This window comes from Chrysemys picta, chromosome 9 (genome assembly GCF_011386835.1).
Source record: "Chrysemys picta bellii isolate R12L10 chromosome 9, ASM1138683v2, whole genome shotgun sequence".
Lineage (NCBI taxonomy): Eukaryota > Metazoa > Chordata > Testudines > Emydidae > Chrysemys > Chrysemys picta.
In genome coordinates, this window is record NC_088799.1 from 21,274,521 (window position 1) to 21,296,360 (window position 21,840).

The following is a 21,840-nucleotide window of genomic DNA, read 5'->3' on the forward strand; positions in this document are numbered from 1 at the left end:
CGAAAAGCTTAATTAAGATATTCAGAATGTTGATTCCTTCTTGTAACATTAATAACGTTCTATAACCTTCGTTTGATTCTTTACTTCTGATGTAAAAAGTTTTCAATAGCAAAAGTGAAGGAACGTCAACTTTGGGGGGAATGAAGGTATGGATAAGGTCCTCCAAAATAAAGGCGATGTGTGGGGCCCTGGAAGGATGGGGAACCCAGCCTTAGCTCAATAGACCCTTGCAAATAGGGTGACCAGATGTCCCGATTTTATAGGGACAGTCCCGATTTTCTAGGTCTTTTTCTTATGTAGGCTCCTATTACCCCCCACCCCCATCCCGATTTTTCACATTTGCTGTCTGGTCACCCTACTTGCAAAGCCTACTGCCAGGCCTGACACCTTTCCCTTTTTGATAAAGGAGTTGCAGAGTGGAGGCTGGAAGGAACGAGAGCTGGCTGGGAATTTTTCAACCCCAAATTTTTTCATCTGAAAACCTCAATTAGTTGAAATCAAAACTTTTCACAGTTTTGATGAAATTTCCTCTGCATAGATTTCTCAGGCCTGGGATGGAATTTCTGATCAGACAGGGACCAGACCACCCCAAGGTCAACATTTCTGCATAGGGAAGATGGAGGCTGAAGTCCCTGCTCTGAAGCGGGCAGTGAGTGATGTGAACTCATCCCAGGTGAGTTGAATGCCAGAAGCCCTGGCTGCCCTGGGCTGGACTCTCTCTCTCACTCCTTCTTTTCACAAGAAAATGTGCAAGGTCTCAATTTCCTTCCGACCCGACTGGGAACAGATGTAGAAACCTTCATTCCCCCTCCAACCCAATTCCTGTTTTGTGCCCAGCCCATGGTCGGCCAAGTCACCCACCCCACAGCGCACAGACCCTGTCTAGGCCGGGCCGGGCGTTTTCAGTCCTTGTCCAGGGTCCAGCTCGCTGCTAGGCCAGGGCCAGGAGTCTTCAGCCCTCGTCTAGCCTGCTCTCCAGACTACAGGCCCCAGCAGCCTTTGGGCTGGTTCCTGCCAATCACAAGCGAGGCGGAAGCGCACAGGCTGCTGGGGCTTGTAGGCGGCTGGTTCCCACTGGGGCTCTGGAGGGGAGGAGGCGGCTGAGCCCCGCCCCGGCCGGGGGAGGGACAGGCGCAAGACGCGGGTGGGGGCGCGAGAGGCAGGTTGGTACCTGCGCGCGGCCCTACCGGTGCCATCGCTGCTACAGCCGGACGGCTGGCGCCGGGGCCGGGCAGGGGTGAGGCGGAGAACGGGGTGTGCGCCCGAGCCGCCCAGGCCTGAGGGAGCCGGTGCCCCCGTGAGCTCCAGGCGGGCAGCAGCCGGGGGGCTGCGCAAGTGGGACCCGGCCCCTGGCTTTGCCGTACCGGCGGAGCCGGAGCCCCGCTGCTGTCGGGTTTGCATTGTGCGCTGTTCTCTGCTGCCTTGCGCTGCCTCGGTCCTAGCCACCGGGTAGGGTGGCCCCCACTGAAGCTGGAGCGGGGTAGGTTGCCCTTTGGATTTGCATTAGTAGATCCAGCCCTGCATCCAAGCTGGCAGCAGCCGTCCCTGTGTGAGACCCGTGAAGCAGCGGCCGCCGGAGAAACCTGACCTTGCCTTGCAATAGCAGAGCATTGTGTCATCGGGCCGTGTACATCCCGCTGTAGCATCAGAATAACCCTGCCCTTAGTTGGTTGCACTGACAGAGCGTACATTGGTCTTTGCTATCTCACATCAGATCTATCCCTGTGGGAGCTGGCTGAAGCAGCAGCAAGAGGAGGTGGCGGCTAACCAACCCTGCCCTGGTTGGGTTACTTTGCAGCACCAACATGCGCTGATCAGACCCATCCCAGCCGTCTGAATGAGTGAGCCCACTTGAAGCAGCAGCAGGAGCAAGAGGCTGCGGCTAGCCCTGCCCTCACTGGGCTTGCATTAGCACAGCATGCATTGATTTGCTGCCGTGTCTTAGACCCATCCCAGCCATCGGGGTGCGTGGTGCATGGTGTGGGAGATACACTGTCTCTATAATAAATGATAGAGGATACAATGACTTTGCTGTCTCTGCTGGGCCGGATCATGCGTTACTTCTTGCTAAGACCAGAGACCCTGTTCCTGCTGTGCATCAGCCTTGCCCTCTGGAGTTACTTCTTCCACACAGATGAGGTGAAAACCATCGTCAAGTCCAGCAGGGATGCTGTGAAGATGGTGAAGGGCAAGGTGGCTGAGATCATGCAGAATGACAGGTTCGGTGGGCTGGATGTGCTGGATGCGGAGTTCTCCAAGACCTGGGAGTTCAAGAGCCACAACGTGGCTGTCTATTCCATCCAAGGGCGGAGGGACCACATGGAGGACAGGTTTGAAGTGATCACGGACCTTATCAACAGGACCCATCCCTCTATCTTCGGAATATTTGATGGGCACGGAGGAGAGGCAAGTTTGTGGGGTGATTAATACTCACAAGGGGGAATGAATGGATGAGTCTCCATTTCTGAGGGGTCTTTTGGGCCAGGTGTTCACATCTTTTTTTATTTTTTTATTTTATTTTTTAATTCCAACAGAGAGTTCCTAGGCTCGGGAGCAGGGCTAAGTCTTGGGTCTCCCTTGTCCTCCAGCATCAGAGCTCTTGGAGGAAGCGGGGAGAATCTGTGCATTGACATGCTTTACAACAGGGAATTGTTTGGTCAGTAAAAGCTCCAGGAGGTGGATTCTGCCTTGCAGAATAATTAATACAGACTGTCTGGATAATCTTTTGTTAGGGAATGGTGTGGCCTGGGCTCCTCATTCTGTGAGGGACTGGGCTCAGCAACAGGGGTTAGTCTAGGGGGAGATTACCCAAAATATTCTTTTTTTTTTAAAAGAATTAATATGAACAACCCTAAGTTTTCATACATAGGAAGAAGCTTTATCTCCCTCAGTAACCCACCCTCTTGGTCAAGGCAAGAGAAGCCCACAGAGCTTCTCTTCATCTCTTGCCTCTCTCCTGATAATGATTTGTTTCTCCTTTTGAGGGGAAAGCCAGGGAAATTCCTGTTGCCACTAAAATTTTCTGCTTGCCAGTGCTAAACTTTTGATTTCCCAGCCAAGGAAGTTTTTCCTTTTTTTCACATTGTTTTCTGTGGCTTATATTATTACTTGATGAGATGCATCTTTATCTGAAACAGTAGCTGTGAAAACCTTCTTTAGTTTTTTTTCCCTATCTAGGAATACAAAGCTGCCCTTTAACTGTTTGCGTTGCACACAAAGAGCAAGTTCTTGTAACTGTGGCTTATTTTTCAGAGTGGAAAGGAAATTTAGAAGGAAGGTCCCTTTATGATATCCTAGGTTCAGCCCTGTTATCGGTACATGTGTATGATTAGGGGAGGAGTTTTTTGGAGGAGTTGGAGAAGAGATGCAAGTTAAAATTTCTTCTCGCCAGCTGAAGAGTCTGTTTGTTTGTGTGTTTCTGTGCTGTGGCATGACTGCTTTGGATTTCCTTCAGCTGCTCTCACATATCAAGCAGCCAAGGTGTCTTCCTGGAAAAGCTGTGACAGAGATCAGGCACTCAGGGAGCACACAAGGACAGCAGTTGCTGCCCTTCTAAACCTAAATGTGCTGTTTCTAAACCCCATGCATTGGACAGATGGGAGAAAATTGCCTTTATCTTGCTTCAGACAATCTGAAGTCTGCCTTACTATTGTCTTGCCTTGGTTAGGATTTTGTCACCTCCGTAATAACCTATTAACACTTTGGTTATTAAAGGCTTTTGTCAGGTTTTTATACTTGGTTATGACCAATACCATATTTTTCTCTTGGATTGGAAGGACCGGTGCATGGCCGTGCTAGTTTCTTAGCCATCCTCCAAGGAGTGGCAGTTAATTTGTATAGAGCACAAATTCATACCTGCCCTGCCGTCCACAAACCTGATAAAGATCACCTCTGAATTGCTCTGCCCTCTGAGCCATGTCTGAAAACAGAACGTGGAGTAGAAATCTAAGTTTTAAATTTGTTTTTTTGAAAACTCTAAACAATTTTCCTTGTATACACTAGCCCAGGGGTTCTCAAACTGGGGAGTTGCAAGCTGTCAGTCTCCATCCCAAACCCTCCTTTGCCTCCAGCATTTATAATGGTGTTAAATATATTAAAAAAGTGTTTTTAATTTATAAGGGGGGGTCGCACTCAGAGGCTTTCTATGTGAAAGGGGTCACCAGTACAAAAGTTTGAGAACTACTGCACTAGCCAGTCAAACTGTGTCTGGAACAACATTGAATTTGATTTAAAAAGCCCAATGTAGACAAATGCATAGTACAAGCATTTAGCCCTTGGCATAGTACACAATAGCGACTATGTCTCTTGTTCAATTGCATCATATATATGTTCTGCCCCTCTCCTCTGTGGGGATGGGAGGTGCTAGAGGAAATCTAAGCACTTGTTTCTAAAGCTGAAGATACTTAATAATGTAAGATTAGAAAGTGCAGTTAAATTACAAAAATATTAATACAAGTACTTTCACTCTTAATAGACATAGGTCTAACCTCAGATTCTAACACTATATACATGTGATATATTCAACAAATAACTTTATCACTCTGCAAACCTCGTTTACCTTCTATACTAATATCCACCTGCTGCTGGTGCCTCTGAGAATTTGTTCTACTTGATTGACAGTCTAGGGTGGTGTTTAAAATAAAAAGTTTTAATTTTGAGGGCTTTAATAGATCTCGCCAAACTTCACTCAAGCTAATGTCTTAAATTACAGATTTTCTACTTTTCTTAAAAAGCAAGTGTCTAAGTGCTTCATACATAAATGTTTTTCTGTTTTTGTGGTGTTGCATAAAAGAAAACGAGTTATCAGAGCATGAACTGCCTGGCCTGTGTGCATTACATTAAACAGTGTTTGCATAACAGTTAATTTTATCTACATTTGCCTTGTTGATTTGAACAGAGTAGCACAATGCTTGCTTCTACTGCGTGCAAAATATTTGTCTTATTTTTGAGTCTTCCATTTAATTTTTTTCCCTGGATATCTGGGGAGTCTAAAACAAGGTTAATGGCTCCTTGGAATACTGTGCCTAAACATGTAATAAAGCTTTCATAATAACTTAATTTTCCTTTTTTTTTTTCTCGTTTGCATGCAAAGGACAAGTGAATGGCAATCCCTGAGTTATATATGGAACAATACATGAGGCAGATTTTGCTTTTCTTAACAAAGAGCACTACAAATATAAAATGATAAATTAATTCTTCCCTACCATTATCTGTTGCCCATTAGGTGAAGGATAGAGAAGCATCAGCTAAGTAATATTAATTGCTGGATAATGTTAATTTGTGAACATTGTAAGTGTTTTAATATTGTTAGTTTTGCATAAGTAATTCTGTTAGTAGTGTGGGGATTACAAGACAAGAGAGGCAATCTTTAGTCTGAATGGTCAGTAGCCACCCACTGCAAATTTTGATGGCTGCCTACACAATAAGTAGACAATCAAGAATAAATATTAGTGGCATATGTTCTAGTTAAGGGTCTGGTTAGCTACTGCAGTTATAAAAGTTAAAAGGAAAATTACTTTAGGGAATGAAACTTGATACATTATAATATTTTGTGTAGTGCAAACTTTCTTTGGGTAAAAATTGATTTGACTATTTCTTGAAGAGCAATATGGACTACTCTTACAGCGTGTGTGTTTTAATGGTTAGGGTAGATAACTGGGCAGAAGAAGATACGGAATCAGTTTGTCTGACACTTTATGGTGTGACTTTGGACAGTTCTCTTAAAGGTGATCTACAAATGGGGGTAAACAACTGGTTGGTGTCTTTTTTTAGTTTCTTTAGGCTATAAAGAAGGCCTGAGAGGCTGTTTAAGCATTTTAAAAATGAAATTTAGGTGCTATATAGGCTGGAAGAGTATGAGGAATAGAAAACTAATTAAATGGTATTATAGCAAACCATAAGAATAAAAACAGACCAGCTGAAAGAGGAAGGGATGTTTAGTCAGACTTTAACATTGATAAATTTATAGCTGTATTGTATATAGTTGGCTTTTCTTAACAATATGGGAAGGAAAACTTTAAAAAATTCAATAAGTAGTTACATACTGGATGCTCCCAATAACTAGGGTAAAAGGAGCATTTTGTAAGTGATGTCATATTGGCCTGTTTAAATGCTAAGAATGTTGAATGTTCTTTTCAACTCTTTTGGGGTCTTGTGAAGGGGAGAGGGTGGAAGGCATTCACCAAATAAACAGTTAATGGCTTATTTAAAATATTTGCAAACCACTCAGTACACCCTTTTGTGCCAGAAGATCTAGAAATTAATGTCCTAAGTAATCAGAGGGAGATGCTGATAATTGATTAACTTAGTTGGTGCTGCAATATATAAAGTAGCGGGCGGGGGGGAGGGAGAGCAGTGGCCAGCAGTGTAGAGTCCTTACTAATGTTGTCAGGAATGTACTGTATGTAGGTCACCCTGCCCTTCCAGCCTTTTGCAAATATTGTAAAAACTTAAATTCTGAGCCCACTAAACCAACTAGAGATGATGACTGACTGCTGGAAGGAAAATAGTGGTTGCTTTTGCCTTTTTGATGAGACCCCCCCCCCAAATATTAGTTTTTATCCTGATAATTCAGTGGTACTCAAACTTTTGTACTGGTGACCCCTTTCACATAGCAAGCCTCTGAGTGCGACCCCTCCCCCCCAGTTAAAAACAAGTTTTTATATATTTAACTCCATTATAAATGCTGGAGGCAAAGCGGGGCTTGGGGTGGAGGCTGACAGCTTGCGACCCCCCCCACATAATAACCTCGCAACCCCCTGAGGGGTCCCGACCCCCAGTTTGAGAACCCCAGTGATAATTAGAGCTTTTGGTGTAGTGTATTATAAGGAAGAAAACAGGCTGATCGGTTGTTTTGCCTTTACTGGTATCTATTGAACACAGAGCTTGTCAAAACTTTTTACCTGACACAGAGGTAATCGTCTATTTCCTGTAACACTGAAGATAAAGTTTCATCACTAGCATTAAAAATATATATATATATCTCATCTTGGGCTGATTTGATTAATTGACATTAAAGGTTCCTATTTGCAGACTTTACTCTTGCATTTTAGAAGAATTTTAACTTAAATTATGTCTGAAGGAAATAAATGAAATGAGCTTTAATTTTTTTTATTTGCCAGATAACACTATATATCATTTTTAATGTACATTTTCCAAGTCAATCAGAGTTCATATAAGCACAAGGAATCGGTAGGGTTACTAATGGTTTTCCTTTTATAGTAATTTACTTCATTTTTCAATCTGGGATCCTTTGCAAAGCACTTAGTGTTTTGAATAAATATTTACAGTGAGCGGGTTATGTTGATACATGAGTCTCAGATCTCTATTGGCCTAAAGAACCCCCCCTCCCCAAATAAAATGAAATATAGCAAAATTTCTATTGTTGGATAAAAACAACATGGAGTCCTTGTGACACCTTAGAGACTAACATATTTATTTGGGCATAAGCTTTTGTGGGCTATAACCCACTTCATCAGATGCATGAAGTGGAAAATACAGTAAGCAGGTATAAATATACAACACATGAAAAGATGGGAGTTGCCTTACCAAGTGTGTGTGTAAGGGGTCAGTGCTAACGAGTCTCTAAGGTGCCACAAGGACTCCTCGTTGTTTTTACTGATACAGACTAGCACGGCTACTCCTCTGAAACCTATTGTTGGATAGTAAAACAGTCTTAGCTCACGGGTATGATGTCAGAGAGCTACACTTCCCACATTGCAAAATAACTCTTATATCATTCTAATTAAGACCTGCTGTAAACACAAGCTTGCTGCAGTTATGCTAAAGGTATGATATTTAAGCCAGTTTAGCTAAACTGGTCAAAACCATATGTATTTCATTTTTAAACCTGGCTTATCTGTTTAGTTTGCACTGGTAAAGTGATGGTGCAAGCCAAACTGGGATAAATGATTTTTAACAGATAAGCGTGTCCATACAGGGACTTGCATTGGTTTAACTAAATAAATTTAAACACACGCTTTTAGGCTAGGTCTACACTACGGGGGGGAGGCGACCTAAGATACGCAACTTCAGCTACACGAATAGCGTAGCTGAAGTTGCGTATTTTAGGTCGACTTACCTGGCTGTGAGGACGGCGGCGAGTCGACCGTTGCCGCGTCGCCATCGACTCCGCTTCCGCCTCTTGCTGCGGTGGATTTCCAGAGTCAACAGCAGAGCCATCGGGGATCGATTTTATCGCATCTTCACTAGACGCGATAAGTCAATCCCCAATAGATCGATTGCTACCCGCCGATCCGGCGGGTAGTGAAGACGTGCCCTTAGTTAAATCCATGCCAAGGGCTCGTCTACACTGGGAAATGAATGGTGTTCTAATATGTTAGTTAACATAAATTACAGTAATATGTTTTAAAACACCTGGCACCTAGTGGTAGAAATATATTATCTGGTCATGGTTAACCCTACTACTCATTTTCCCAGTCCAGATAAGCCTTAAAGGGACTGGAGTAGAAATGATGATTGGGTATTGGAATTGTGATGGCGTTAATGCAGCAGTTCAGATCACTTTAAACTTTGTCTGTTTACAGTAGAACTCTTTTTCTATTTCTCTTTTGACAAATGCAATCATAGTTCAGTAATGTAGTAGACCAGAGGAACAGAAATGATTAACAAACTGTCTTCCTTCAAGCATAGTAGATAAAATATAATTCAAGAAGCTAGATGTGTGTACTTACGTGACTTAAGGTTTTGGTGACCCCACAAGGCACTCTAGCTTTATCTTGATTCACATCTCTTCAGTACTCCTTTATGACTATCTGTGTAGTATTTGCTTGAGAGATTTTGACACTTTCTTATTCAGTTAAAGTGAATAACTGAAATTTTCTGGACTCTGGAGATTTGACTTTTCAAACCAGCCTGTGGCTTGTAGAAGTGGTGTTCTGTAGAGCCCTGCAGTGGGACTGGGATAACAGCCGGAGCAGGTAAAATGTACTTTGTTGTGGGTGGGATTGGATGGGCAAAAATACCCCAGACTCTGGTAATTTGCAGGAAAACACTAAATCTCTTCTCAGTTTGTCATAAATAGAACTTCAGCCATTTGTTTTTAAATAAAGATTTAAATACTTAAATTTAAGCATGGGATAGAAAGAAATTTGATGTGTATTATAACAAGGTTTAAGCAAGATTTGTTTTATTCTTTTAGTGGTAAAAATTGTCTGAAGTACGTTTATATAATAACAGACCCTATTTATTTTTAGTGGCAAGGTGAAGCTCTCTCTCTCTCTTGCAGGATTTGCGGGATTTAAGGTTTTTGTGGGTGGGAACAAGATAAAAATGCAAGAAACAATGCAGAAGCGGGTGGGAGTGGGTATTGTGGAGCGGGATGGGAGGGGGAAAAAAAATTAGTGCCGCGCAGAGCTCGAGTGTTCTGCTTCTAGCTGTTGGGTAAGAGAAGAAGCTTTATTTTTTTCTCCCTCTTCCAGTGTTTCCTGGATGTTACAAGACAGATGGTTCTCTTCTACTCAATTCATTTTTTCCCCCAGCCTTTTTGTAGTTGCTTTACTCCTCCATAAATCACTCCAGTCTTCTGCTTCACTCAAAGCTCAAACAGCAACAGGAAATTGACATGATTCTTAACAGTCTCATTGTTTCCCATAAGGGTCTAAATAGCCACTAGTGAAACTGACCAATGTCCTGTTAATTTCACTCAGCTGACTGGTAAACCTGTGTACCAGTAGAGGCACTGCAGCTGTAGGAAGGCAGCATTGTATCATCAGTTTACATTGGTTCTTGTTAAGAAGATCCTTTGCATCTAGAAAAGCTAAGTAATAACTTTAACAAATTTTAAAACTTTCATCTTTAAGATTTCTAACACCAATGATTTATGTCCCCACGCTTGCCAGAGAAGGCGTCTCCTAGTCTCTGAGCAGATTTTTCAAGCCCTTTGATCGAATGTCCTGAGTACGCTGTATGAGCACCCTTCTGATTTTCACATTCTTTAGATTGTTGTTGTTAAAGGATTTTAATGTTTACTGTCAAATGTAAAGACTTGATCAGAAAAGTACAGTATAGAAAACTTAAATTCTGTCATGCCTACAGACACTTTTTCCTGCAAGTTATCAGAATATTAGCAGATAATTTAGTTTTTGAATGAACGGAGTAGAGAGAGATATAAAAACCCTCTGGATTCTCTCTATTTTTTTTTTAAAAGGTCTTTTTATAGGACATCGAACAAAACTGTGAGGGATGTGGGAGATCCTTGAAATGCTTTATGCTTTTTAATAGCAGTTTGTAAGCTGTCCATTATACCATAATGCATTGTAAAATGGCACAGCTCTTTTTAGACCTGTATAGATGGTGCTATTGCAGACTGTCTATCTGTTCAATAAGTTAGTCCATGAAATAAAACAAATACTTGTAATGACTGGTAGGATTTCAGGTCTAGAATAACAGAGGCCATAAAATATTCTGATTGAATTTTCTATGAAACAATGAATTTTTATTCTAGGAAAGTAGCTCAAGGCTGAGAGGTGCTCAGGTGGGACAAAGCCTCTAACTGAGTAGAGAAGCCCCAGGATTGTCAGGTAATACAATGAAGTGGGGCAGGGTGAAGAAGCAGCAGCATAATTATTCTTCCTGGGAGCCTTAATGAACTTCAGTGAGAGAGCTGCATGACAGCATGGAGTACCAATCATATTGCTGATGATACAAATTGATTATTATGATGCTGAAACATTGCCAGCTCTCATCATCTCCGACCTTGTCTGATTCACAGCTGTGTGAGCAGCTGACATCTCCAGCCAGACAATCAAAGTACGTGTTTTAACTGCTAAACCACAATGCAATTATCCACTGCACCTCGTGTCGGCAAACCTCAAAGCTCCCCTGGAGAAATGAACATTTATTTGCATTTACTTTCAATGTTAAAATTTCTGTTGTTCCTTGCAAATTTTCTAGTCGTCATTAATCTTGGCATATCTTTTTTTTTTAACAAAATCCCCCTTAGGGATAAACATTAATTTAATAAAATTCTGTTTTTAATAGCAGAGACTGTCTGTAAGTGCTGCGCTCAACCAATAAACTTTTTAATGAAATACATTTCTTTACTTTTTCATTTTCTACCAGTTATAAAACTGCTGGAAGGCATTAAAGCATTTCTTCTGATAAGTGAAAGTGCATATCCCATAATGTAGTTCTCTGATTCATCCGAGGTCACGTACCATTTAAAAAAAAACCTAAACAAAATACAAAAATCGTGCATTTAAATGAGGATGTTAATTTGCAGGTAATCTAGATGGATCGCAAAACTAAAATTGCCTAAATCTCTTCTCCCAAACCAGTGACGTAACTGTATTGGGATAACTGGTAATGATTAAATGTTATGTAAAATATAAATTCAAGGTTCTGTGCATGTTGCATGGAATCTTAGTGAGGGGAAATTTTAATTTTTTTGGAGTAAGATATGATTTTTAAACCTGAATTTTGATTAAAATGTTATAATTTGACATAAAAACCCTCTGGTTTCTCTCTAGTTTTTTCAAAACGGTCTTTTTATAGGAAATTGAACAAAACTGTGAGGGATGTGGGAGATCCTTGAAATGTTTTATGAATAGATTCATCTGTTTGACTGTTGTTGTCTCGTTTGCTGTATTGATTACAAGGGGTTAATTCCAGGCAGGCAGGAAAGTAGTCAATAGTTTCAGACAGCACCGTTCACTGAATGGACCACGGAGGTGTCATTGGCTTTTTGAAGTTTACTCTGAACATGCTGATTTCAGCATCCTGGCTTGGTACAGGGGTGACGTGATAGGCCCAGGCAGAAACTGTAACAAAGAACTTTAGGAGGGATAAAAGCACAACCCTGAAGTGGGGTTCAGGGTGTGTGTGGAAGATAGGCAAAAGGACTGAAACCCCCCACTTCTGGAGCCTGGGAAACTAGGCCCATCTAAACCTTAGGTAAGATGGTTTTGTTAAAACCCTTTTCTTTTGTTATGCAGTGTTCCTACTGCTGGGATTAAACTATTTGTTTTGAGAAAGCTATTTTCACTAGTGGTCACAACACCAAAAGGTGACAAACCTCATCAGACGCTGAGTAATCACAGTTGGCACATATGCGGGTGTGAATAGCAGTGCCTACTGAAGTGCTGCGCAGTAACTCCCCCAGGTGGATGCTGTGGGTGCAAAGTAACAGGTTCCTAGTTTGCATTAATGTAATCCTCTTCAAACAGGGCTATATTAACGTGAACTAGGAACGTTTTAGTTTGTGACTGCAGCATCCACATAGGGGAGTTACTTCGGTACACACTGATATTTAGCCCTCCCCCACTCCCCACCGCCCCATTAATCCTACAGCAGGGCAGCATAGAGACACTCCCTAAGAATGGGAGAAACATAAGGCTCTGTCCCAGGACAGGTGAAGACAAGAGGCCTAATATGTGGGGGAGGGGTGCAGAGACAAGGGAAAGGTCTAAAAGGTGCAACTGGCACTGAACTGTGACAAAAACGATGGACCGCATTCTGTTAAGAGCATGAAAAGTGGTGTAGCTACCCTCTCTTCCTCCATAAGTGGATATGTGTGCTATTGTAAGCTGCGTTTAACAGGCACCTGTACATAGGCTACTAGCAAGCTTGCCATACTATCATTATATTTCAACAAAGAGACACAATAGTCGAGGGCAGAAAGGAGTGATGGCATAGCAGCCATTACTGAGTCAGGGAACATTTGTCAACTTGCAGACCGTGCCCCAGACGCTTTGGCTACGTCCCTGCATGGAAGGCCTAGGGAGCAGCATTTCCAGTGTGCCAGTGTCCAGAATCAGGAAAGCTAACGTCTGCTCTGTGTTCCTACTGCTGGCCATCAGTTTGTTGGCATGTGCCTATACTCATCATGACTCAGGGCTTGGCTCGTATTTTGTTTTCCGTCTGAATGTTTTGCAGTAGCAATTGATGGAGTGTCAGAATTCCCAGAACTGTGTGGCCTTTAAGGTTGCTTCTCTTCTAAAAAGAAATGCTAACCTAAGATGCTACTTAAGTTTATAAACAAATATGGGCATGTTAATTTCTCCTTTTGGAAGAGAGGTAAATAAGTGTTCTAAATGTTGACTTTTGCAAGAGTCTTATAGGCAATAGGGAGAAAACAAAACAGTGCAAAAAGATGTGTTTTTAATACAAATGAAGTCAACATGTAGCTAACTTAATACAGTTCAATTTCCCATAATCAAGATGGGATTGCTACGTAAAAATGATTGTTATGACCTCTTATTTGTACAAAGAAGTGAACTACATGGCTACAGAATAGAACTTGTCTCAAAGCTGCTAATTACAGCTGTGATATTGGAAGACATAGCAGACCATTCAGAGTGATTGAATCCCCTTTGGATGAACATGGCATGGAAGAGCCAAAGACGATCGTGCATTGGAATAATACCTTTTTTAAAGGTAATAATGATGTTTTTAAAGCTCTGGGACAGAAGCACTTTCTATCTCCTGCTGCTTCCCAAGAAATGCTTGATGGTCTGCTTGAATATAAAATAGTTGTTTGAGTATTACTTCAAGATGGCAGTTTGCATGCTGGATGTGGTTGCAGAGTTCTACATGGGTTGTCTTCAAAACCAGCTTTACTCAAGCATCAGTCTTTGAATTACTTCACTGGGAGAATATGCAGAGTGCACCTGAAGTCTTCATTATAATTGTTCTTTCCTTTTTATTTTTATTTTTTTAGTTGCTTGGATTGAAACTTACAAATTCTTAAACATAAGTTAATGTAAACTTGTTTTCTGAACTAGACTGAGAATTCTTATAGCTGTTTCAGATAAACTAAACAGCATTTTAAATTTATAACACCATGAAAGAAGAATCAAATGAAAATGGATGCAGAGTACCAGCAACTTCTGAAGAGGCTGGCCTTGACCTGCATTGGCTTCTCCAAATAGATTTAAAAGCTTTATTGGCAGGTGGCGTATACATCTCTTAAAGAAGTTTTCCTTCATAGCCAGCTGTTTTAAAACCATATTGCTGAACAACAGGAAAGGGCATATCCTAAAACCCATTATGATTAAAACACAGATTAATAGGGCCATACAAAATTCATGGCCATGAAAAACACGTCACAGACCATGAAATCTGGTCTTTTATGTGCTTTTATCCTGTACTATACAGATTTCACAGAGGAGACCAGCGTTTCTCAAATTGGGGGTCCTGACACAAAAGGGAGTTGCTGGCGGTTCACTAGGTTATTTTAGGGGGGTCGCAGTATTGCCACCCTTACTTGTGCACTGCCTTCAGAGCTGGGTGGCCGGAGAGTGATGGCTGTTGGCCAGGCGCCCAGCTCTGAAGGCAGCACCCTGCCAGCAGCAGCGCAGAAGTAAGGGTGGTAATACTATACTATGCCACCCTTATTTCTGTGCTGCCGCCTTCAGAGCAGGGCGGCCGGAGAGTGTCAGCTGCTGACTTAGGGCCCAGCTCTGCAGGCAGCATTGCATAAGTAAGGGTGGCAATACCATACTATACCATCCTTACTTCTGCTCTGCTGCTGACAGCAACTCTGCCTTCAGGGCTGGTATCCCGGCCAGCAGTCGCTGCTCTCCAGCTGCCCAGCTCTGAAGGCAGTACCAGCAGCAGCGCAAAAGTAAGGGTAGCAGCACTGCAACCCCCCCCTATAATAGCCTTGCAACCCCCCCCCCCCCACACACACACACACAACTCCTTTTTGAGTCAGGACCCCAACAATTACAACACTGTGAAATTTGAGATTTAAATAGCTGAAATCATGAAATTTGCTATTTTAAAAATCCCATGAATGTGAAAGTGACCAAAATGGACTGTGCATTTGGTAGGGCCCTACAGATGAGAGAGAGAGCTGAAAATAAGACACAGTTGTTATTAGAATTCTTGAAACTAAATTCATGAGCACCTCTTAAACTACTCAGCATTTCTTTTCTTGGCAAGTTAATCAAGAAAGTGGTGGCATCTAAGCTCCAGCATCATTTGTCCTTCATCAGCATTGCATATCCTTCACAATAATTTTTTAGGGCAGAACATGATATAGCAAAGGCCGTGCTAATTCTGATGAATCTTATGGCCTCAGATGAGAAACAGTGCTGGATGTCTTTGCTGGATCACAATAGGGTAGGTGCTTGGATCCCTTGGAGTCATGAAGGACACTTGCTTATAACGAAGCAGGCCCCTCTATTTTGTGGCTCCCCATAATACACAATATTCTTTCCTCTCTAAATATCTGCATGAGACCTCTCAGGATGTGCAATATCATGGACTTATGCTACCAGTACTTTTAATGTGCAGATGATACTTGACTACAGTAACTCCTCACTTAACATTGTAGTTATGTTCCTGAAAAATGCGACTTTAAGCAAAACGATGTTAAGCGAATCCAAATCCCCATGAGAATTAATGTAAATAGAGGGGGTTAGGTTCCAGGGAAATTTTTTTTCACCAGACAAAATACTATTCATTATATTGTGTGTGTACATAAACACACAAACACACAGAGTATAAGTTTTAAACACACAATTTAATACTGGTACACAGCGATGATGATTGGGAAGCTTGGTTGAGGTGGTGAAGTCAGAGGGTGGGATATTTCCCAGGGAATGCCTTACTGCTAAATGATGAACTAGCAATTGGCTGAGCCCTCAAGGGTTAACACGTTGTAGCCTCACACTCTACAAGACAGCACAAATGAAGGGAGGGGAGACAGCATGGCAGACAGAGAGATACACTGTGTGTATATGAGAGAGAGATGCGCATTGCCCCTTTAAGTACGCTGACCCCACTCTAAGTAACTGCCTTTTTAAATAGATCAGCAAGTTGAGACAGCAGCTCCTGCCAGCAAGCTCCCTCCATCCTGAGCCATGTCGTGTTCCCCCCCTGCTCTTTGGAAATGGGGTAAGCGGGGTGCAGGAGCAGGGGTGAGGGGGACACCCTGATACATTAGCCCCCTCTAACCCCCCTTCTCTCCTCCCCTCCCCCCCCCTCGCACAGCAGGCAGGAGGCTCTGGAGAGCAGCTCCAAGGCAGAGGGCAGGAGCAGCACATGGCAGTGTGGCTAAAATATTGTGAACTAAGTGGAATGTTCAAAAACTGGTCTGTAGGTTTTTGTTTGATAATCCAAAATAGTTCCTTAGGGCTTGTCTTCACTACTGAGAGATCAATGCAGCGGATGTCGATTTAGCGGGTCTAGTGAAGACCCGCTAAATCGATGGTAGAGTGCTCTCCAGTTGACTCTGGTACTCCAGCTTCCCGAGAAGAGTAAGGTAAGTTGACCAGAGAGCATCGACGCAGCGCAGTAAAGACACTGCGGTAAGTCGACCTAAGCTACGTCACGCATCTGGAGTAGCATAACTTAGGTCGACTTACCCTGGTAGTGTAGACAAGGCCTTAATTTTGTAAGATTTCTAACTGTATTGGGTTTTACAGAGATCATCTTATTTACCAGTAGTCTAACCTCACTAATAATAGACAACATTAGACCAGATTGTCAAATTAGTATGAAGTCCAAGTCATGCAGAACTTTCCCCCAAATAGGTTTCTCACAGATGGATTTCTTTCCTCTCTGACTGGCCAGGCAGACATGTACACTTTCCACATTGGCCTACTTTTGTACATGAAACAGAAACCACAGACTCCTCACACCTGTTTATATCTGAACTCCACTAGTTTCCTTGTTCACTTCTGAACAGAATACAGTAACTCCTCACTTAAAGTCGTCCCGGTTAACGTTGTTTCGTTGTTATGTTGCTGATCAATTAGGGAACATGCTCGTTTAAAGTTGTGCAATGCTCCCTTCTAATGTCGTTTGGCAGCCGCCTGCTTTATCCACTGCTTGCAGGAAGAGCAGCCTGTTGCAGCTAGCTGGTGGGGGCTTGGATCCAGGGTGAACCAGCAGCCCCCCTATCAGCTCCCCCTATCAGCTCCCCGCTCCCCTAAGTTCCCTGTGCAGCAGCTGCCAGCAGGCTAGCAATTGCAGCTATCCCTCCCCCCACTGCCATGTGCTGCTCCTGCCCTCTGCCTTGGAGCTGCTCCCTAAGCCTCCTGCTTGCTGTGCGGGGGAGAGGGAGTGTCTAATGTCAGGGTGTCCCCCTCCCCCCTGCTCCTACACCCCGTTTACCCCTTCTTCTCCATATAGAGCAGGGTAGGGACACACACGGATAGAGACAGAGGAAAGCTTGGGGCAGCAGCTGCTGTCTCAACTTCCTGATCCACTTAAAAAGACAATGTGCTTAAGAGTGGGTCAGCTTACTTAAAGGGACAGTGTGCATTTCTCTCTCTCTCCCACACACAAGGTGTGTGTCTGTCTCTGTCTGCTATGCTATTTCCCCTCCTCTCCATTCCTGCTGCCTTGTAGAGGCTACATTAACAACATTAACAACGTGTTAACCCTTGAGGACTCAGCCGAATGCTAGTTCATCATTTAGCACAGGGATTCTCAAACTGGGGGTCGGGATCCCTCAGGGGGTCACGAGGTTATTACATGGGGGTGGAGCTGTCAGCCTCCACCCCAAACCCTGCTTTGCCTCCAGCATTTATAATGGTGTTAAATATATAAAAAAATATTTTTAATTTATATGGAGGGGGTCGCACTCAGAGGCTTGCTATGTGAAAGGGGTCACCAGTACAAAAGTCTGAGAACCACTGATTTAGCAGTAAGGCATTCCCAGGGAAATATCCCACCATCTAACTTCACCACCTCAACCAAGCTTCACAATCATCATAGCTGATAATAGTATTAAATTGTTTGTTTAAAACGTATACTCTGTGTGTGTGTGTGTGTGTGTGTATATGTATATATATATATGTATATATATAGCTTTTTGTCTGAAAAAAATGTCCCTGGAACCTAACCCTCTCCATTTACGTTAATTCTTATGGGGAAATTGGATTCGCTTAACATTGTTTCGCTTAAAGTCGCATTTTTCAGGAACATAACTACAACGTTAAGTGAGGAGTTACTGTATAAAGTACTGGCCTAGCTACAGAGCTATAAGAGAGAGGGACCTGGCTACTAGAGAAATTGCCTCACCTTCTGTGGCCTTCCAAAGTAATTGCACTCCAGAGTATAGTTGATGGGGCTATAAAGATCTAAATTTAGGTTATCAGTTTCTGGGAACATAGCTTTCCTAGTAGTAGGATGCTGGCTATAGAATTCTTTGCCTTAAGAGACTGTATGGAGCCCAACCCTAGCTTTGTTTATATTGAAAAGTAAGGTTTAGCTTTCTGTAAAATGTCTCTTCCATGGGAATGATGCCTATAAATAAATAACTTGGTGCTTAAAGTGACTCTGCTCTGTTTATACACACTAAGCATGTGAAGCTGAGATGTGGTTATAGGGTCTGGTAGCTTGCGAGAAAAACACCTGTGATTTTTGGGGGGGAGGGGGTGGAATGTCTAAACTGATTCTTTCTCTTGTACACTGTAACTTTCTGATTCAGGCTGACAGTCCCAGGTGCAGCAAGGAACCACAAGCACGGGATGCTGCTGAAGAGAGTGTGTGCTTTTTGCTTCAAGTTATTTAATACCCCAGAAGACCAGTGAGCAGCTGGAATAATAAGGGGTGTGCCTGTAGCAGTTCCAAGAGCCTCAAGTCTACAGTGGGCTTAACTCCCAGTGACCCCTGTGGATTAATGATCTATGGCTTCCAGTTTCCCTCTGTGTTGTTCTAGGTGGATAGAAACTGAGCTGAGTCTTGTGCCAGTTCTTAGATATTTCTTCCCCACAAAAACCCTTTACTTCCTTCTCAGGGTAGGGGATTTGGTGCCTCCCTCCCTGAGGCAACAAGGATCTTGGGTGGTAGGGAGATGAAGGAAGGACTTGAAAGGCTTGACTTCGTTTCTGTCCTTTTACTGATCAGTATAAAGGAGGAGGAAAGTCTATTGAAGGCTACAGAGTAGCAGCCGTGTTAGTCTGTATCCGCAAAAAGAAGAACAGGAGTACTTGTGGCACCTTAGAGACTAACAAATTTATTAGAGCATAAGCTTTCGTGGACTACAGCAATTCACCAAGGGGCTAACAATGTAAACCGTCTACAGCTTGGGTCTTCCAGAGCTGCCAGAGATAGTCCCCTCCATTCTCTCTATCTGTTGCTGATGTATTGTGGGCTCAGTAAATATTCTGGAGGAGCAGGCAGTGATCCTCAGCAGTAGCTTCTGCTTGCCGCCCCCAAAGGATCTAGCAGACCAGCTTCCCAGAGGCTGCAGACAGTTCTGGAGGAAGGGTGTCCTCAGCACAAGTAAGGAAATAAAGGTGATGAGTACAATCCATTTAAAGGCCTTTTTAAAAGGAAATAGAGCCAAAGAAGGTGATGTCAGTGCATTTCACCACCAGTTTTATAAAAAGTGTAAAATTAAGAGTGAAATCCTTCTCTGTGCCGGTTTGGTTGAGTGGGATGCTTCATCACTGATAGGAATTGCACCAATTAATGAAGGCGATAGTAAGGTGAAAAAGGAAAACTGAAGTGATCAGTAAATGGAAGTTAAGTGCATTTGAAATAAGAATAAAGGAAAAGTGTCAGGGGCTGCAGCACGTGTGTGCAAGGAACTCCCCATGTTTGGAGAGAAACCACATGAATGGAATAAATTAGATTGCCGAACATGTGTCCACTATCTTCATAATAGGGATGTTGGCATTGCTGAAAGCTAGTAGTTAAGGGAACTCCATGGTGACTGGAGAGAATCCTGTGTGCGAATGAGAGAGACAAAATATTACTGTAGTTCTTACAGTAGAGAAAAAGAGTAGTCAAGTTTTTGTAGAGAAGTAGCTCAAGGAAAACCTCGCTCTCAGAACAAACTTACCGAGTAAGGCTAGAAGGGCAAGCTTCAACCATTGGAGAAACTGTGTTCTCCAATAAACAGTTTCAGGGATGCAAATTTCTGCATTACATCTTAATCCACATCATTAACCATTAAGCTTTCCTACCCAAAGATCAAACAATTAGCAGAACTAACTTAAACAAATATCAAAGTGTGGGGTTCATTGTTCATGAAAGCTAGCTGTACAGGTCAAAGAGGAGGCTGATTAAACACCCCTGATTTAGGCTAGCTTGGTCATCTCCAGGAACAAAAAAGCACCACATTTTCATCCTATCTTTGTGGATTCTTGGTGATGCTGCCAGCATTACCAAAGGTAATATCAGGCAAGACTTCCTTGACATACAGTGGAAACTTATTTACTATATGGCCTTTTGATAGACATAATAGAGAATACCTTCAAATGACAAAAGTGGAAATATTGGATGGTGTGACAGATATTACTTGTCTGACCTAATGTGCTAGGCACTTTACAGGCTATAAAAGAGAGAAATTATTTTTGGGAAGAACTTAAAACTGTAGTGCAGACATAACACAGATACTTAAGTGAGTTGAGAGGTATGAGGAATTAAAAGGAGGAAGGTGGAACTGAGCAGCTGAAAGAAGGGAAGAGGAAGCAAAGTGAAGGTTGGATGATGGTAAGAGGAGGCGGCGAGGTGGAGGTGCAAATAGCAAGTGAGATAGCTTTAGTAAATCAAAAGAACTTTGGGGGGGGGTGGAAGCCCCGGCTGCTGCAGCAACATGTGTTAGCAGGCTTAAGCCCTTGTTTAGTTTAAATACAGTTCTGCTCTGTAGAAATGGTGTTGAAGAGTTCCACGCTTGTGTGGAACTTTCAGAAGCACTGAAGTCACTTAGGAGCACAACTCCCATTGGACGGTGATAGTGATGATGAAAAGCTAAGGGAAATTAGAGAGGCTATCAAAATTAAGAACTCAATAATAGTGGGGGATTTCAATTATCCCCATATTGACTGGGAACATTTCACTTCAGGATGAAATGCAGAGACAAAATTTCTCGATACTTTAAATGACTGCTTCATGGAGCAGCTGGTACGGGAACCCACAAGGGGAGAGGCAACTCTAGATTTAGTCTTGAGTGGAGCGCAGGAGCTGGTCCAAGAGGTAACTATAGCAGGACCGCTTGGAAATAGTGACCATAATACAATAGCATTCAACATCCCTGTGGTGAGAAGAACATCTCAACAGCCCAACACTGTGGCATTTAATTTCAAAAGGGGGAACTATGCAAAAATGAGGGGGTTAGTTAAACAGAAGTTAAAAGGTACAGTGACTAAAGTGAAATCCCTGCAAGCTGCATGGGCGCTTTTTAAAGACACCATAATAGAGGCCCAACTTCAATGTATACCCCAAATTAAGAAACACAGTAAAAGAACTAAAAAAGAGCCACCGTGGCTTAACAACCATGTAAAAGAAGCAGTGAGAGATAAAAAGACTTCCTTTAAAAAGTGGAAGTCAAATCCTAGTGAGGCAAATAGAAAGGAGCATAAACTCTGCCAAATTAAGTGCAAGAATGTAATAAGAAAAGCCAAAGAGGAGGTTGAAGAACAGCTAGCCAAAAACTCCAAAGGTAATAACAAAATGTTTTTTAAGTACATCAGAAGCAGGAAGCCTGCTAAACAACCAGTGGGGCCCCTTGATGATCGAGATACAAAAGGAGCGCTTAAAGACGATAAAGTCATTGCGGAGAAACTAAATGGATTCTTTGCTTCAGTCTTCACGGCTGAGGATGTTAGGGAGATTCCCAAACCTGAGCTGGCTTTTGTAGGTGACAAATCTGAGGAACTGTCACAGATTGAAGTGTCTCAATGTGCTTCTCACCGCCCCCATTGGCCTGGGACGGCGAACCGCAGCCAGTGGGGGCCGCGATCGGCCGAACCTGCCGCGTCAGCAGGTAAATAAAACTGGCCCGGCCCGCCAGAGTGCTTACCCTGGTGAGCCGCATGCCGAACGTTGCCGACCCCTGCACTAAAGTTAAAATAGTCTCCAAATACCCACTGGGGAGCAGATATTTAGGGTTAGATTTCTGTGATAGTTTTTCTGTAG

At 42.8% G+C, this 21,840-nt stretch overlaps 1 protein-coding gene across 3 annotated transcripts in view; it reads left to right on the forward strand.

The window, feature by feature from the left end:
- Positions 1 to 1,077: 1,077 nt before the first annotated feature.
- PPM1L (protein phosphatase, Mg2+/Mn2+ dependent 1L) overlaps positions 1,078 to 21,840 on the forward strand; it is a 193,261-nt gene continuing 172,498 nt past the window's right edge. Inside the window, exons 1-2 of one of the 3 annotated variants that reach the window (XM_042853714.2) lie at positions 1,078 to 1,163; positions 1,715 to 2,406. In XM_042853714.2, coding sequence (XP_042709648.1) covers positions 2,008 to 2,406 — 399 coding nt within the window. In that variant the 5' untranslated portion in view covers positions 1,078 to 1,163; positions 1,715 to 2,007. Of the gene's footprint in view, positions 2,411 to 21,840 lie in introns of all 3 variants that reach the window. The other 2 variants (XM_065556871.1, XM_065556870.1) reach the window with 2 other exon arrangements.